Genomic DNA, 19,404 nt, shown 5'->3' with positions numbered 1-19,404 from the left:
TTTGACAACAAAAAATAGAACGTTTGAATTAATTAAGTGGTATTGAATTTTTTAGGCAAAACTTGTTCCAAAAAATAAGTGATAAGTTACTCACTTATCATTTAATGTGATATATCTCAAATTTATCAGATTTAGTACTTAAAAATTCAATAAACTAACGGGTTGAAATTTCAGATTTTACATTTCAGAGTTTAGTTTAATCAAATGCACCATTAAGACGCGTTTGATAACAAAAAATTGAACATCTGAATTAATTAAATATTACTGAATTTTCTAGACAAAACTTGCTCCAAAAAATAAGTGATAAGTTATTCACTTATCACTGAATGTGATATACACTCAAATGTATCTGATTTAATATTTATCAATTCAATAACTTATTGGATTCAAACTTCAGATTTTAGATTTCAATTTTATCAAACCCACCCTTAGTCGTAGTCGTAGTCGTAATGTATATATTTTCCTACATTTTTTTTCTCCATTTAACTCATTTTAGGGAACAGACTTCATTTGTCACGTCTAACCTAATTCATTCATAAAAAGAAAGAGAGCTTAAAATAATTATTATTCAATTATCATTTTGTTTGGTGAGGAAGGAGACTTTTTAAGGTCAATTATAAAATATATATTATATATAATTATCAATTTGGTTCAAACCCAATTTGAGGCCGAAACTTATATAATAGTGTGAGTTGAGTTTAAGTTTTTTAATATGAGCCGGAAGCCCAAAAACCTGAAATTAAAAAATACAAATAATTTGTGAGACTAATTTGGACTTACTAAACTCTGCTAAAAAAACCCAATTGACACCCCTAAAACTAAGCAGGTGACAATTAAGAAATTAGGAAAGATGTACATTAGCTCCATCTTTTAATTATGAGAATAACTGAATTTCTAACTTTTAATTATTAAGGAATCAAAAGTCACTATTTTGGTTATAGTCTATTTCTGTGCTACGTATGTTAGCTTCATCTCTTAACTATGAAAATAACTCAATTTCAAACTTTTAATTATTAACGGAATCCAAAGTCAATATTTTGGTTATAGTCTATTTCTGTGCTACTTACATAAAAATGAGCATTAATATCTAAGATGGCCTCTTCAACTGTTCGTGCAATTCAGTAAAACGTAGCTATAGGACCAGAAAATGGCAGACGAAGTGGCTTCAATTGTGCCACGCAATTTCAAAGCCGAGTACTTTTTTTTTGACTTGATACGTTGGATTTTATTCTATATTTACACCTACTTTACATCAGAGGGATGGGAACATAAAGGGATCAAAAGGAATCCAACGAATTACTGCCGATTTTTCAAAAAAGCCTAGATATTAGCCTACGTCCAAATCGTATTAATGGCCGAGTACTCGGTTTTCGGAGTACTTTATTATGGTTGAGTTTTGGGGTCCAAATGTTGGCATCTGCAAATAGGATATTGCCATGTGTGGTGTGGTACCACAATCTTCAATCTATTTCCACGTAGGGAGCTTGCATGGTACTTCAAGTCTTTAACTTTTACCACAATCTTCAAAGAGTGTGTTTGGACATGAGATTATTTGTCCAATTTTATTTACTTACATCATCATTATAATTTTCAATACACCTTTTTATCTTATCAATTACCTTTTTATCTTACATACATCACATCACAAAAAGTGCTACAGTAATTATTCCAAATAATATTTCAAATAATCTCCCCTCCAAACACACTATTTGCTTCACAAATTTGGTTTTTTTTTCTAAATTATTAGTTGAGCACCAGGATGCAAGTTAAGACTGGAGAACAGCTTGATCTCTTTAAGAATTTGAAAATACTACATTCCACTAATATATAGGAGTGTAAACGAGTCAAATCAAATCGATCATCTAATGTTTAAATTTGTTTGATTATTTTAATAAATTTGAGATTTTGTTCAAATTTAGTTTATTTATTTGTTGAATCGAGTTTGAACAAGTTTTTTTTATTAACTTTGAATGCTATCGAATATAAAGCCCCGTAGCACTTAAAGCGCGAAGGCAACCTACCTTGTTTAAGTTTAATTTGACTAATTGGCGAATCAAACTAGAACGAGTTTTTATTAAATCGAACTCGATTCGAGTATTAATTAATGTGGTTCATCTTTAAACTCTACTACTTTGTGACTATTATTCGAGTTGAACCAAAAATTGTAATAGCCTCCTACGCAAGCATCCACAATTTGGATAGAAAAATTATTCTAAAGAATATCTACTTGTATCATAAATATAGTTCTTAATTAATTTTTTATTTTTTTAGTTCATTTTAATTTCACATACATTATATTTTAAAAAAATTATTATCATTATTTCAAATAATATTTTAAATAATCACTTATGCAAACACACTTCGATTATAGGGAAAAGTTTATATTAAAATCTTCTTTTTTCCTTCAACTTTTAGGGAATGTGATGTGATACACATGTTACCATATATCTTGTTGAAATTAAATTTTAATAGTTGATGAACAAATTCAGAAAGCCTAAATTTAGCTAATAACTTGGCTTACTTTTTGTCACAACTGAACAGGACGATGACAAGAAACCATAGTGATGTAAAGTTTTTATTCCCTCTTTTTTTTTTTTTTTTGCAGCACAATGGTGTAAAGTCGGGAGGTTGGACCTCTTCCTAAAACTTTCAACTTTCAAGTCATTTAAAGCGAGAACATAGTCGTTATGACAACCAGTATTCCAATAGCCACTGGGGTTGGTCATATGAAAATTCTTAGAGCTCTCCGCACGCTATTAGATTAGAATTCGAATTCGAATTCGAATTCTATACCTCAGAATTGGGAGTGAAAAGAGTGTGGAGAGGGATGAATTAAAAAAAAATAGTATTCTAGTAAACTAATTTACGATTGTAGAACAATCATAAAAATCTACCTTTCTCAATTCACGATGATAAGCCAATGAGTTTTGTTGAAACGAGGAAATGTGACATATCTACCAAAAATAAATTTGCAGGGAATATTACATATTTTTTTCCTCCATTTAACTCATTTTAGGGAATTGACGTCATTTATCATGTCTAACCTAATTAATTCATGAAAGACAAAGAGGGCTTAAAATAATTATTATTCAATTATTGTTATGAAACAACTAAAGTGTGGATGTCCCTTTGTATTCCCAAGAGGATTAATTCATGATTTATGGTTACATTATGTATAGAAGTTACAATCCATAAATCTATTCATATAGTGGAAGAACCGTTTCATAGGTTTCTTCATATTCTTGTAGTAATGGATGTTTAATAGGATTGATGTACTTTTAATCTTGTAGTACCTATATATAGAGGTACCTTGGCACCTCTTGGGATGACCTTTTGTATTAGTTGGAATCATAAGAATATCATTCTCCATTTCTTTACATCTTTCTCTAATATCTCCATTTATACTATAGTAGCTTATTAGTTTTACAACACGTTATCAGCAAGAGTTTCTACTTTTGAGCAAAAGGTGAAAACAGAGTCTCTACATTGAGTAAAAGTGAAACAAGAGATTCTGCCCGTATTTTTTCGGCAACTTCTGTCTACTTATTGAGGTAAATTTTTGACACATAAATTTATTTCAATTTCTTTTGGTTAACATTTGAATGATCGAAAAATACAAGTGCCTATTGCTGAGCAATCACTAAACACAAATATATACTGTTTGACATTTTTGAGGTAATATTTCTCCTTTTAATTCTACTTATTTATCTTTAGAATTATTTGTTATAAATACTTATATTCTGATGCAATGAATTTTGGAGATGCTATTATAGAAAATCAATTATATTTGAGCATCTACTTGTCCTTTGAAATATTTAAAGAAAAAGATTCGATCACTTGAAGATAGTCGTTCTTTAACGAAAAGATTTGACCACCAGAAGATGGTCATTATTTCAAAACTTAGTATGATAAATTTACTTATGGTGCAAGTACACAATTCTGCTATGTTTATAATTATTTCTTAGTTGAAAATAATATTCTCTACATATTTCTCAAATATGCTATTGTAGTAGCAATATTGAGAGAAAATTTGAGAAGTATTCTGTACTTATTGCATACTAGTTCTAGTCCATTCCCAGAAGTGAATGCGACTAAATTTCAATTTATTAGTTATGGTTGCTGCCATGACTATGATTTTGATAAATATATATTTTACCATGACAAGAGAAAAAGTTACCACTTGAAGTAGGATAATGATGATAAAGACAAGAAAGTAAGGATCCTGAAGATAAATGTCTCGAAGTACATTTGACGAATCAAAATTATAATAGCATTTTCACGTGGCAAATTTCTTTAAACGCCCTGAAGGTGTATGATGATTGATTTAATTTATGATAGTAATTGACTTTTCTTCCTGAAGAAGAAATTGATGTTAAATATTTGGAATCAAAGGATTATGGTGATGATATTTGTTCCATAAGAATTATGTTGACAATAATATGTGTCTCATTAATAAATGCTAGTTTATACACTATTTTCCAATAAAAGAGACAAACACAATTAGTGGTAGTGCTTAAGTGATTGAAAGCTCCGGAAGAGCCACTGTTATACTTCTCCCTGTAGGAGAAAAGTTTATCATAAATAAAGCACTACTTTTTACCATGTCTCGAAAGAATTATTGAATTTAAATATCCGTCGAAATGGATATTAAATTGAGACATTAAATGAGGCAATAATAGAGATCATGTTTAGAAATCAAGTGAGATAAATGTTAATTATATCATAATAATCATTCAAGAGAGAAATGGTTACCGATATAGTTGTCTTCATTCTCATTTGATTTATAATCATCACCTGCAGTAAATCAGAAATTTACTGATCCCAATGAATACATGATCTGACGAAAGTGAAAATATTTGACAGCCGACAAGTATTTATACATACTCCCTTTATATTACATATGGCTCCAAAGGAAATTTAAAATTTATATCGAGTATGAATCACCTTTTACGATTAAATATCGTAAAATATTGATAGTGATCTATTGAATGATTTATTTATTCTGATGAGTTACGATTCCCGACATTAGGGAGAGGAAAAAATCAACCGAAAGGAAATCATCTGAAAAATTGGATTTTCTCGATCCTCAATAATGTGAACTAGAAGTTCAATAAATTCTTCATTTATTGAAAATTACAAATCAATTGTCAGATATATTTATCGACTTCAGAAGAGTCATTAAATCAACTATTCCTGCAAGAAATACTCTAGCTAAGATTGATGTCCCTGAAGGACATGTACAAGTGCTACAAATAAATTTAAGGTTGGCCTATCTAAATAAGGCATAAATTGATTTCAAATATCTCCGGAGGTTAAATAAATGTCATGTCAAAATTCAATCTCTTGAAGAGGTTGTGACGGCCACCTTTCCCTAAGGCGAACCAAAGGGCCGGCGGACTGCCTGCCCAACTCTCGCTAGGATTACAGATCAAATCATTCATAAACCTTACCAAACAGTCCAAAAAACTTGGAGAAACCGAGCGAGTGTGAAGCTTGAACGAGGAAGAAAAAATTTGGTCAGATTTTGACGTGGCCTCAGTCCTTTGCGCTTTCAGAGCTGGGCAGGCGGTCCACCGACCCTTTGGTTTGTGAGAACCCTAAAAATTTCACATTTTCTCAGCCTTTTGTTTTATTTCATTTCCGTTGTTTTATTCAAGTGAATCTTTGCTATCCATGGTTCCAAGGAAGGTTTTATTATAAATGTGAACGTGTGATTGTATATATTACGTGTATTTGTGCAAGATTATATATATATCTTTGTTGGAAGTACGGACGAACACGGCATGTGAGTTTGGAAAAGAAAATTTCTACTGAAAATGTTTTGTACCGAATCCGGCAAGAAATCCGGTCAGTTCTTGGCCGGATTGTTGAAGGGTTTTGAAAAAAAATGAGTTTTGCTATTACCTTGAATCCGGCCGGAAATCCGGCCAGATTCTAGCCGGATTGTGACGTGGCACAGGCGGCCACCAACTTTGACCGCCTGTTTTCTTCTCTTTTTATACTATTTTTGGCCCAAAATATCTGCATTTTTGCTCCTTGCTCAGCCGCGCACCTTGAGAGAAGAAAGAAAAGCTCTTCATTTCTTAGTTTCAATTTTTGCTTGAATCTTGAGATTTCACTGTTGGATTTTCAAACCCCTCCGTACAAGTGCTAGCTTAAGGGGATTAAAGGTGTTAGTGGAGTTGTTTTTGAAAGGGAAGCTCCAAGTTGCTAGCTTTCTTGAGTTTTGAGATGAGTTGAATAAGAAAGTTCTCTCTTACTTTGATAATGGTATATTGGTGGCTTGTGAAGGTTAAAGATGCTATATTGTGGATGATTTCATGGTTTTAGGTCAAGTTGGACCATTTTCTGATTTATTGGGGATTTTTCTGATTTTATATTATAGTCATGGATTGGTTTTGATTTGATAGCCTTAAATGGTGGTAAATGGAACTTTTATGCGTTAATTGCGATCGTTTGCGAAAAATTTACGCTTGTGGGGATAATTTCCGGTTTTAGGGTTTCAATTTGGGGGTTTTCTTATAGTTGGCTCTTAAGCTTCTAATTGGCTTTGATTGAAGGCCTAATTGAATGTGTTTTATTGCTTGTTAATCATGTATGTGATAATGGTTAATTGTTTTGAGTAATGGGTTTTTGATTGTAGGGGGAAAGTGAAGCAAATTAGGGGAAATGCTGTCCGTTTATTTTCTTGTTTTGTAAATAAGTTAAAGTGGTTTTTGAAATGTGTTTTGTGTCGAGTTGGGCGTATTTCATGGAAAACTACATTTGGTACTCTCGAAGGGAGTTCGAGAAGCTACTTTCTATTTGAACTCTTATATTACCGCTTGGTGAATTTCATGACCATTCTACCATTTGAAAACATGATACCTCTTTAGTTTCAAATTCCAAATGGTTACTTACTTCTTACCAAAATATAGAGGTATGATTTAGGGTTTTCTAAGTAAGCGTTGTCCTCCTTTTCATATGATTTGTATCAAGACATTTAGTCTATACTAGCTATTTGAATACGAGTTGATTTTGAACTACATAAACGATCCCGAAAACAATATTTCTCCGCCTATCGAGTTGGATTCCGACTTGTCTTAGGTTCAAGTGTTTTCCGCCAGAAATTTTATACCCCATTTGAGTTTAGTTTTACGTTTGGTTTATGGAACCCTCGTTATTTCCATCTTTCGATCCAAATGCCCCTCTTCACTTTAAATTCATTTTTATACGTTTACTCGTAACTCGTTGGGTTTCTTTATTTACATTTAATTGTTTTGCTAGATCAGCTGTAATATGTTATCTTGTTCAATCTTAGGTTTCATTGGTGACTGAGAATAATATCTGGAATGATATTTTGCACATTATTTTGCATAGCTAGGTGAGTGTTCCTTGTTTGCTATATTTTTCTTGACTTCATGGCTTGTGTCGTTGTTTGATCATATGATAAGTGCTTTCAAGGATTTTCAAAATGAGTTTTCTAGGTAAGTGTGTACTTTATCGCGCTCGACCTAAATGAAATGTGAAATTTTCAATGATTTAATGATTAAACGTTACATGTGCATGATGTAAGCCTTTTGGCTGAATTGGGCCCTACCCTTCGTTACCGATCGACTCGAGCCAGAAGCGGACTCGGTCGGGCGATATGGTGACCCTGGGTGTGAACGTTTGGTATACTCGAGTATTACCTTGAAGTTGGTGGAGCCCGACCAACGTCTGGGAAGGGGGTGAGTGAAATGAACGAACGAACGAGGGTTTTACTTACAAAAAAAAATGTATTTTCAAATGAATGGAGGAATAAGGGGAATGACAGGAGAACGAACGAACGAATGAACGAACGAACAAATGGCCCCCTGTGTGCCCGTATCCTTTTAATGTATGTGTTATTATCGCTTTCCATTGTAAATGTTACTTGAATTATTGATATTTTTGCTTATGTGTTCAGAACCTCACTGAACTTTTAGCTCATTCCTTTAGTTTTGTTTTCCTTAGCAGGGGAAGGCGAGCAAGGACGGGAGCTTTGTATAAACTCGCTTAAGCTAGATCTCTGATTTTTGTAATGGTTTTCGCCCTAGTGCTTGGCACGAGCTGGTTGTATGAGGAAATGAGAAACTGTGTATATTTGAAGGTTGTACTCCTTTTGAGATAGATATGTATATAAGTTTTGTTTTAAATTTTGGATCGTGGTTATGTTTATTCTTGTGGATTTATTCTGGTTTTGTTTGAGGAGTGAAGTGAAAGACTGAGTCCCGGCAAGAGTTGGGCAGGCGGTCCGCCGAACCCTTTGGTTCGCTTTAGGGGGAGGTGGGGCTGTCACATGGTTCACTTTAGGGGAAGGTGGGACCATCACAGAGGTCGCTCCTGAAGAGCCAACTCCTGAAGAGAATGAAATCATAGAAAATTTAATTGGAACCTAATGAAATGTAGCACTTGATTTTATAGAAGTTGATGAGGATCATGAATTTAGATCGGTTGATGAATGTCGGTATAGAAATAATTGTTTAAAGTGGAAAGATACAATCCAATCTGAATTGGATTTATTGGTTAAAAGAAAAGTTTTTGGACTTGTAGTGCAAACACTTGAAGGTGTAAAGCAAGTAGCCCAAGAATTTTCACAAATATTTGGATACCAATGATCCAATATGTCCACGTGTTTTTATCAAGAAAAATGGATCAAATTTTGTGATAATTACTGTATATGTTTGATAGAACGGTTATTTGGCGTATTTTGCACTACTATCTTGTCCTAATTTTGGCTATTCACGGTACTAAGAATTGGAATTTCACTCATATTCGATACTTGTGTGAATTGTAGGTGGTAGGCATGAAAAATGATATTGCGGGATGAATTTCCAGAAGACTTACCGTTCCAAGGCGTGGCCACGCCTTGGAAGGTGGACGAAACCGAAAGACGGACCATGGTCCACGTGAACCCGGAACGTGGGATCAGAACTCTGGAGACAACACTAGGCTTTGCACCAGACGTCTCCTTCTTTGACTCTTACTTGTGGGCGGCGGCTATAAAGCAGGATTCACAAAGAATCAAGACCTTAGCTTTTAATTCTCCTTTTCTACTTTTTGTCAGACGCTTTTTCCTGTTTCTTTCTTTTACCTTTGTTTCGCCTGCGGCTAGCGGCCAGACATTGAATATTTCTGCGGATTGCATCTGGGCTCTGTACAACGGAAACCCTTTTTCACTGTTTGCTTTTGACTCTTCTAAATTCCGTGAGATTCCTCTTGTGTTTTTCCAATTCTTCGGAAATCAATTGAATGTACTCAACTAAATCACGCGGGATTGACACGATGAGAAGCGGCTAATTTCCTCCTCTACCCAAAGGTTGACGCGAAGGCGCGGTCCATCATATCTGTGAGATCTAACCGAATCTTCATTATTTCCTCCAATTAATTGCTATTCGTGCGTTTCCTGAATTAATTGTTCATGGGTATTTGATTAATTGAATATTAACGGTCGGGTATTTGATTTAATTTAATAGCCTACTGCCACGTTAATTAAATAGAATCCGTAATTGTTCATTTAGTTAGCGCCCCGTGGTAACCACCATAATTGGCTTTATGATGGGAAAACGCAAGATCTAATTTAAATAAACCCTCTTAGCGTGTTTATTGGTTAGGGTTGGGTTCTTCTAGCTTTAATGCAATTGGGTAATTAAATTCCTACGGTCGTACCTAGGGTTGTTATCTGGTTAGAGAAGCAGTCAATGGTCGTACCTTGACTGTCGAAAAAGTAAGGAAGAGCTGGTTGTCAGAGCTTATTGATGGCTATAACCAACCTAGTGATAAATGGGTGAAATATCTTTGCATCGATGAGCATTTAATTGGACCGTGCCTGAGCAGTTGATCCTTTGGGTAGAACTTTTGTTAATTGCTATTTTCAGTGAATTGTGCTTTGCGAGTTAGTTTTGAATTTTGTTTGTTTTATTTTATTTTATTTGTGTGCCTCCCATTGAAAATCCCCCAATTCTGTTCTACTGATTTGGAAAGAAATAATTTCCTACCTGCTCCCTGTGGATTCGACCCTACTCACCGCTATATACAAAATTTGTAATTTTCTTGAGTAGGTATTTATTATTGCACAGGTTCGGCACCTGTCAATTTTTGGCGCCGTTGCCGGGGAGCTGGCATTTGGATTATTTGTTTCTTTTCAAATTCAGTTTTTGTTTTATTTTTATTTTATTCTGTTCTTCTTGGTATTTTTGCTAGTTTATGCCCCGTTCTTCTCGCACAGGTGAATTAGTATACGATCCTGAGGTTGAGAAGGCAGCGCGTAGGCGGAGGCAAGAGACCAAGAAGCGAAAAGAAGGGCCCTTATTTATTGCAAACGAGTCGGTAGAAGACGAAGTAAGCATGGCCAACACTCAAACATTAAGGGAGCTGGCTGCCCCGGAGCTGACTCACCAGCCCTTATGCATCACATTCCCCACTCTGGCTGAGAATACTGCTTTCGAACTGAAGTCGGGGCTGATTCACCTCTTACCTTCTTTCCATGGTCTCTCTGGTGAAGAACCCCACAAGCACGTTAAGGAGTTCGAGGTGGTTTGCTCTAGTATGAAACCTCCTGGGGTCACTAAAGAGCAAATTAGACTGAGAGCCTTTCCGTTCTCTCTCAAGGATGCAGCTAAAGATTGGTTGTATTACCTACCAGCAGGTAGCATTACCACATGGGCACAGTTGAAAAAGAAGTTTTTGGAGAAATTCTTCCCTGCATCCCGGGCTGCGAGTTTGAGAAAGGAAATCTGCAGCATTAAACAGTATCCCGGGGAGTCCTTGTATGACTATTGGGAAAGGTTTAACAAGTTGTGCACTAGATGCCCACAGCATCAAATTAGTGAACAACTGTTAATCCAATATTTCTATGAAGGACTCCAATCAACTGATAGGAGTATCATCGACGCTGCGAGTGGGGGAGCACTGGCAAATAAGACCCCGAGGGAAGCATGGCTGCTCATTGAAGCTATGGCAGAGAATTCTCAACAGTTTGGCTTCCGTGAGAGTAACCCTACCCGCAGGGTTAATGAGGTGGAGTCGACATCTATTCAGCAACAGTTGTCGGAGCTCACATCCGTTGTTCGACAATTAGCTGTGGGGAATGTGCCCCAAGTAAAGGCCAGTGGAATCTGTACAAATATGGGTCACCCTACTGACTCATGCCCTATATTGCAAGAGAATGGGGCGGAACAAGTGAACATGGCCGGAGGCGTGCCCGCGCCTCATAGGCAATACGATCCATACTCCAACACGTACAATCCGGGTTGGAGAGATCATCCCAATTTCAGCTATGGAAATAGGCCACAAAATGCATTCTCCAATCGTCCACCAGGATTTCAGCAACCATGGCAACCGAAACCGCAACCCTCATCCTCCAACTCGGGAAGTTCCTTGGAGGATATTGTCAAGAGTCTGGCTACGACTACCGCCCAGCTCCAGCAAGAGACCAGGTCATTGACCACAAATATGGCTCAACTCCAGCAAGAAACTAGAGCCTTAACCATGAGCACCACTCAGTTCCAGCAGGACACAAAAGCAGGCATGAAGGATATGGAGGCTCGAATAAGCCAAATGGCAACTGCTATCAATCGCTTGGAGTCCCACGCTTATGGAAAGTTACCCTCACAACCTGAAGTAAATCCCAGGAATGTAAGTGCCATGACGCTGAGGAGTGGCAACGAACTAGAAGGGCCTAAAGTGGAAAGTTCAAAAAGCAAAAGTGAAGAGGAGATAGAGAAGGAAATTGAAGAGGAAGGGCGTATTCGCAAGGATCCTAAGGTAACCTTCACTTCTCCGCCCACTATTAAATCTAACTTACCTCCTTTTCCTTGCAGGTTGGAAAAGACAAAGAGGGCAGAGAAGGAAAAAGAAATCCTGGATGTGTTCTGCAAAGTTCAAGTAAACATCCCCTTATTGGACGCGATCAAGCAGGTACCCAAGTACGCAAAGTTCTTGAAAGACTTGTGCGTTAACAAAAGAAAGCTAAGGGGTGATGAAAGAGTGATGGTGGGAGAGAATGTATCAGCTGTACTTCAAAGGAAACTCCCACCCAAATGCGGAGATCCAGGTATGTTTGCTATCCCCTGTAAGATTGGTCATTCTAGTATCAAAAATGCCATGATAGATTTAGGAGCTTCTATTAATGTGATGCCTAAATCAATCTATGATTCCCTAAATTTAGGACCTTTAAAAGAAACGGGGATAATAATTCAATTGGCTGATCGTACATGTGCTTATCCGGATGGGATAGTTGAGGATGTTTTAGTGCAAGTAGATGGATTAATTTTTCCTGCTGATTTTTATGTGCTTTACATGGATGATAGAAGTGCCCCAAATCCATCACCCATTATATTAGGAAGACCATTTTTGAGTACTGCCCAGACTAAAATTGATGTTAGTAAGGGTACTCTCACGATGGAATTTGATGGAGAAATAGTCCACTTTAGTATTTTTGATACAATGAAACATCCTGTTAACTCTCATTCTGTGTTCGCTATGTATACCACTAATCCCTCTGTGCAAGAATTTTCTAAGTTTGCTTATAGGGGTAAATTCAAGGTTGCTGCGAACAAGTCCTATAGGATGAAAGCAATTCATGAGGTAAAAATGGAGAGGAAATTTAGGAAAAAAGTTGCACTCAATGGCCATGTGGATCCTGGAGGAGGGCCACCAATTACAAGGAAAATTCAATTACATCCAGACTAAAGAGTGGTGCTATGTCTAGCCAAAGACATTAAAGAAAGGCGCTGCTTGGGAGGCAACCCAAGAATTACAATATTAGTTGTGATCATTTTTCCTTACTTTATGATTTCTCAGTTTTATTTTAATGTTTTGATGGTTTTTGTGGTGTTGGACAGAAGAGTAGGGGTTCCAAGGCGTGCCCACGCCTTGCACAAAAAAAAAAAAAAAAAGAGTTCGTTTGGACATCATTTGGATGTTGTGGGCAGAAGAGTATGCTCTCCAAGGCGTGCCCACGCCTTCCAACCCCTCCGATAGCGAAAAAGTAAAAAAAAAAAAAAAAAATTTGACCAAGACCCTACTCCCCTCACTTTTCCCTATCTTCTTTGACTAGTCTTGGACAATCTTCTTCCAATTTTTATTGCCTACGTTTCTAGACTTCTCCTCTTTGTTTTGGTCGAGCCTTCGCCGCCCACCTCGCACCGCCGTCGCCGCCGCTTGCCATCGCTGTCCGCCGCCCTCCGCCGCCCTGCGCGCTGCCCAGCCCATCGCGCGCTCCACAACGCCTCTCCAGCAGTCCACCGCCGCTCGCGCGACCCACCAGATCTGTGGGTCACCCACGGCCAAGCAACTCCAGCGCGCGGCCACCAGCGCGAGCGAGCAATTCGCGCAGCCTTCGCGCGCCCCTGCTCCCTTCACCCCCGCGCGCCTCAGCCCGGCAGTGCGCGACTCCAGCGCGCGACCCAGCGCACGAGCTTCTCCCTTGCACAGCCCAGCATCAGCAGCGCGCGACACCAGCAGCACTGCCTCGCCAGCCCCAGCTCTGCGCGCAGCCACCTGCAGTCTCTATCGCGCGCTGCAGCCAGCCTTCACCGCCCGAACAGCCGTGTGGCACTGCCCAGTCCAATTCAACTTGACTGAGCACTGAGCGTAGTAGTGGTACCCCTACCTCTCTCTTGTGCATTGGACACTGAGGTCTTGGAGCTTTTATTGTTGAAATTTTGCTTTGTGATTGGGCTATTTGATGGATTGTCTGACGGGGGATTATATCTGCTTTCCATTGATTGTCTGTGGGGTCTGGTGAATCTGTTAGTTGGTATTTGTGGTCCGTGTCTCACTAATTGTTGACTATTATCAACTTTCATTGCAATTTGTGCTGTGTTGAACCTATTTTCTTTATTGTCGGCCACGTGACACCAGTGGGAGAGACCTTATATCTGCTTCCCTGTGATTATATACTTGAGAAATTTGTGGGCTCTAGTGAATTTGTTATTTGGAACACATGGTTGGTAGCTCACTGATTGTTGCCTCTTAGTGACTGATTTCTTGATTTGGGAGAAGTTGGTTCGGTCTTCTTTATTGTTGTCGGCTGCTTGACAACAGTGGGACATTGGTTGGTGTTTGTTGTCTGGTTGTTGTTTGGTGGGGTAATTGTGTCCCCTTTTGCTGTGAGCTGCTGAATACTTAGTAATTTCGGTGGACTGTGGTCTCCTATCTGTTTCTTGGTGGTTGGTTGGTTGTCTCTGAGCTTAACACCCAACTATCAAGGATAGATGGCCGTCTTACGGCGCTCCAGGTTTTCGCCCGTATTCAGGCAGAGAATCAAGCGGCTTTCTATGTTCATATTGGCTTCCAGCCGCCGCATCCGCCGCCTCCTTAGGCTCCAGCCGCACCTTTTCAGTAGTCAGGGAAGTTCTCGCTCCCTCTAGCCTTGCAAATTATTTTTCCAGATTACATTGCGGACAATGTAGGTCTTAGGTGTAGGGGGAGTGGTTTCCATTAGTTCTTTTCCGTTAGTACTTTTCCATTAGTTCTTTGTCATTAGTTCTTTTTGCTTTGTTACTCTTTCAAAAAAAAAAAATTAAAAGAAAAAAAAAGCATTGTAGTTAGTCGTCTTTTTGGTTATTTTTATGCTTGTTTGTGTTGGGGCATGTTGCTGTGATGAATGACATAATCAAAGTGAGTGGGTATGTGATCGTATATGCTGGCTGTGCATTTTGTTTCCCTTGGCAATGTCATTGAATGTTGAGTATGCTGGAATTACCCATTTTTGTAACTTTTGGGGAGCTTTTGAGCCTTGCTTGAGCATATTATTCTTGTTTGCTCTATTTTGTTTGATTGAGTGGGTATCGCACATGGTATGAACATTCTAGAACTTGCTAGTTTTGCATGTCGAGACCACATTTTGATGAACTGATTGCATTTGAAATGATAAGGGCATTTAGGATTTAACCCTCTTCAGCTATCTAAAAAATCAAGCCCTCATTTTATATCCCAATAGTGAACCAACTTGAGCTTCTGTCCTTCGTTTCTGGTTGATATCCGTGTTTGTTAACCCAAGACCTCTTTAAACTTTCTTGTTCATCCCTGTGTTGTCAAGGGATGTCTGAAATCCATCATTTGCGCAAAGCAAACGAATTTGGGGTTGGGGTTGAAAGTGCTGATAGATTAGGAGCTATATGATGCTATATTTGTATAAAGGAGGGGAAATTGGAAAAAAAGGCCACTGACCAGAGGACTTTGGCTTACAGGGCGTGCTCACGCCTTACAGGACTGTCCCTTGAAAAAAAAAAAAAGAGGAGATTTGATGAAGGGACCTCGTGACCAGAGGGCTATGGGCTACAAGGCGTGCCCACGCCTTGCGAGCAGTATTCAAAAAAAAAAAAAGAAAAAAAAAAGAGAGACAGAGAAAAAATTGGGGGCACTTGTACAGGGTGTACAGCAAATGGAAACTGCCTTGTTAGTGAAACTCCTCCGGTAAAGCACTGTGGTTATTGGTGAGTTTCGGACATTCTCTTGACATTTTACCCCCTATCCATACCTTCTTAACCCGCCTTTCACCTGAGCCCCATTACAACCCTATTAAAGTCCTTTTGATTTATGTGTTTAGTTCACTTTTAAGGGGTGGAGATGTGATAAAACGTGCAAGCCTATGGTAATGGCATTCCGTGATGTTGAATTGAGCGATCCTAGTATTCGTATATACTCTTTGAATTACAACATGTCCGGTGTGTTCTACTTTTGGTGATATTGTCAGGGACCCTAGATGCTTGTGTTAGTATAGACTATTACATGACCTCTGCTCTCTTGGTTGTACTTCTGAGCTCCGAAATGCTTGAGGGCAAGCATTGTCTAGGTGTGGGGGGATTTGATAGGACGGTTATTTGGCGTATTTTGCACTACTATCTTGTCCTAATTTTGGCTATTCACGGTACTAAGAATTGGAATTTCACTCATATTCGATACTTGTGTGAATTGTAGGTGGTAGGCATGAAAAATGATCTTGCGGGATGAATTTCCAGAAGACTTACCGTTCCAAGGCGTGGCCGAAACCGAAACCGAAAAGGAAGGTGGACGAAACCGAAAGACGGACCGTGGTCCACGTGAACCCGGAACGTGGGATCAGAACTCTGGAGACAACACTAGGCTTTGCACCAGACGTCTCCTTCTTTGACTCTTACTTGTGGGCGGCGGCTATAAAGCAGGATTCACAAAGAATCAAGACCTTAGCTTTTAATTCTCCTTTTCTACTTTTTGTCAGACGCTTTTTCCTGTTTCTTTCTTTTACCTTTGTTTCGCCTGCGGCTAGCGGCCAGACATTGAATATTTCTGCGGATTGCATCTGGGCTCTGTACAACGGAAACCCTTTTTCACTGTTTGCTTTTGACTCTTCTAAATTCCGTGAGATTCCTCTTGTGTTTTTCCAATTCTTCGGAAATCAATTGAATGTACTCAACTAAATCACGCGGGATTGACACGATGAGAAGCGGCTAATTTCCTCCTCTACCCAAAGGTTGACGCGAAGGCGCGGTCCATCATATCTGTGAGATCTAACCGAATCTTCATTATTTCCTCCAATTAATTGCTATTCGTGCGTTTCCTGAATTAATTGTTCATGGGTATTTGATTAATTGAATATCAACGGCCGGGTATTTGATTTAATTTAATAGCCTACTGCCACGTTAATTAAATAGAATCCGTAATTGTTCATTTAGTTAGCGCCCCGTGGTAACCACCATAATTGGCTTTATGATGGGGAAACGCAAGATCTAATTTAAATAAACCCTCTTAGCGTGTTTATTGGTTAGGGTTGGGTTCTTCTAGCTTTAATGCAATTGGGTAATTAAATTCCTACGGTCGTACCTAGGGTTGTTATCTGGTTAGAGAAGCAGTCAATGGTCGTACCTTGACTGTCGAAAAAGTAAGGAAGAGCTGGTTGTCAGAGCTTATTGATGGCTATAACCAACCTAGTGATAAATGGGTGAAATATCTTTGCATCGATGAGCATTTAATTGGACCGTGCCTGAGCAGTTGATCATTTGGGTAGAACTTTTGTTAATTGCTATTTTCAGTGAATTGTGCTTTGCGAGTTAGATTTGAATTTTGTTTGTTTTATTTTATTTTATTTGTGTGCCTCCCATTGAAAATCCCCCAATTCTGTTCTACTGATTTGGAAAGAAATAATTTCCTACCTGCTCCCTGTGGATTCGATCCTACTCACCGCTATATACAAAATTTGTAATTTTCTTGAGTAGGTATTTATTATTGTGCAGGTTTGGCACCTGTCAATGTTGATGATTTAAATTTGATTGGAACTCCTGAAGAGATTCAAAATAGTGTTAAATATTTGAAGAAGGAATTTGAGATTAAAGATTTTGGAAAAATAAAATTCTGCCTTGGTTTACAAATTGAGCATTTAAAAAGTGAAATTTGTCCACCAAACTGCTTATACCCGGAAGGTATTAAAGTGATTTTATATGGATAAGGCACATACATTAAGTACCCTAATGGTCGTCAGATCATTAAATTCTAATAAGGATCCTTTTAGACCACGAGAGGACGATGAAGAGATACTTGGTCCTGAAGTACCATATCTCAGTGCAATTGGTGAAGAGTATTGGAATGCGACGATTAAAAGATCTCAAATGATGTTTGCATCAGGGGGAGAAATTAATACACATGAATAATATATTCTTTTTCCTTCATTAGGGTTTTTGTCCCGATGGATTTTTCCCTAGTAAAGTTTTAACGAGACATATTCTTTATGTAATGGACATCCAATGGGGAGTGTTATGAAACAACTAAAGTGTGGATGTCCTTTTGTATTCCCAAGAGGATTAATTCATGATTTATGGTTATATTATGTATAGAAGTTACAATCCATAAATCTATTCATGTAGTGGAAGAATCGTTTCATAGGTTTCTTTATATTCTTGTAGTAATGGATGTTTAATAGGATTGATGTACTTTTAATCTTATAGTACCTATATATAGAGGTACCTTGGCACCTCTTGGGATGACCTTTTGTATTAGTTGGAATCATAAGAATATCATTCTCCATTTCCCTACATCTTTCTCTAATATCTCCATTTATACTATAGTAATTTATTAGTTTTACAACAATTATCACTTTGTCAGGTTAGAAAGGAGGCTTTCTCAGGTCAATTACATTGCTAGACTCTTTATTAAGAGTAACTCCCATCAAATCTTTGGTCAAAAATGATATTACAACTTCCGCCTAATAACGGTAGAAGTAATATTTAGCTGCAAATGAAATCTAGTTTAGTGTCTATGTCGCCATTAGTGACTCAAAGTGCAGATAGTTCTTTAATTTTCCAAATTAGATAAAAATGTACATGCTCATTTGTTACTTCTTTAACAAGATCAATGCCCGAGTGATTTAAGGAAAGCACCAAACCAGAAGGACCTTCTGGATTTCAACTACTACTTCATGAATATGGTTGACATGGCATGCAATTGGTAGAATTAATTTTTTTTTTTAATGAATGAAGTTGTTCCTTCATGCATGGATAGCCGTTGGAACTTGGAACAATGGAGTTCATGCCAAGTTCAAATCTCCTTTGACATTGATGACAGTGCCTGATCAAATTATATCCCTGAAAGGACAAACTCCACTTTGCAACCTCTAACTTATACCACCTTTTCACTTTATACTTTTAACTTCAACTTCGGAGATTTTATACCCTAAATTCTTAATTTTGGATATTTTGTATTTCAAATTCTTAAATTTGTCCTATGTAAATCCAATCAATGATAATTTTAGCAAAATTAATGACATAGAGGATTCTGTAAATCAATGATAATGTGTCAAAAGTAATCAAAAGATGCCAAGATATCAAACAAAATTGAAATCATGCATTATCATTAATTTGCACCATCTTTTTATCTCGTTAACTTTACTAATACTATTAGTAATTTAAACCTTATAAATCAATAAAAATGTACTAAAAGTGGTCCAAAAGTTAAGGATTGCAATTAGAACAAAACGGTACATTGTCATTGATTTCACCGCTTTTTATCTCATTAATTTGTGAATGTAGTCATTGATTGGATTTAAATTTGATAAACTTGAGAATTTAGGGTGCAAAATGTCCAAAATTAAGAGTTTGGGTTACAAATTAGGAAAGTGATATAAGTATGGAGGTACAAAGTGAAATTAATCCATCCCTGAAATAATAACCTAATATTTTTTGGTTTACAAAAGAAACTGGTTAGTTCTACTTTGCACTTTTCAATTATATACCCTTCTCACTTTGGTCCTTATAGTTTAAAATTGGACATTTAAGTTTTTAAAGTATCAAACTTGTCCCACTTAAATAAAATCTATCAATAAAATTTTAGATTTTATTTAAGTGGAACAAATTTTAAACTTTAAGAACTAAAATGTCATACTTTGAGGTTTAGAGGCCAAAGTAAGAATTCCGTAGAGATGAAGGA

The 19,404-nt window shown here is 37.4% G+C and overlaps 1 protein-coding gene and 1 non-coding gene across 2 annotated transcripts; one reads left to right on the top strand and one right to left on the bottom strand.

The window, feature by feature from the left end:
* Nucleotides 1-10,347: 10,347 nt before the first annotated feature.
* Nucleotides 10,348-14,326, top strand: LOC113769367. Its single transcript, XM_027313823.1, has 3 exons — nt 10,348-11,637; nt 11,920-12,055; nt 14,220-14,326. Exons 1-3 carry the CDS (start codon nt 10,348-10,350, stop codon nt 14,324-14,326), a joined length of 1,533 nt encoding a protein of 510 aa, XP_027169624.1.
* On the bottom strand, nt 10,720-10,826 carry LOC113769726. Its single transcript, XR_003468272.1, has one exon. It is a non-coding gene; the product is annotated as a small nucleolar RNA R71 (small nucleolar RNA).
* Nucleotides 14,327-19,404: the final 5,078 nt, after the last annotated feature.

The sequence above is a fragment of the Coffea eugenioides genome, chromosome 4 (assembly GCF_003713205.1).
Source record: "Coffea eugenioides isolate CCC68of chromosome 4, Ceug_1.0, whole genome shotgun sequence".
Taxonomy (NCBI): domain Eukaryota; kingdom Viridiplantae; phylum Streptophyta; class Magnoliopsida; order Gentianales; family Rubiaceae; genus Coffea; species Coffea eugenioides.
This window is presented reverse-complemented; position numbering and strand designations above follow the sequence as displayed.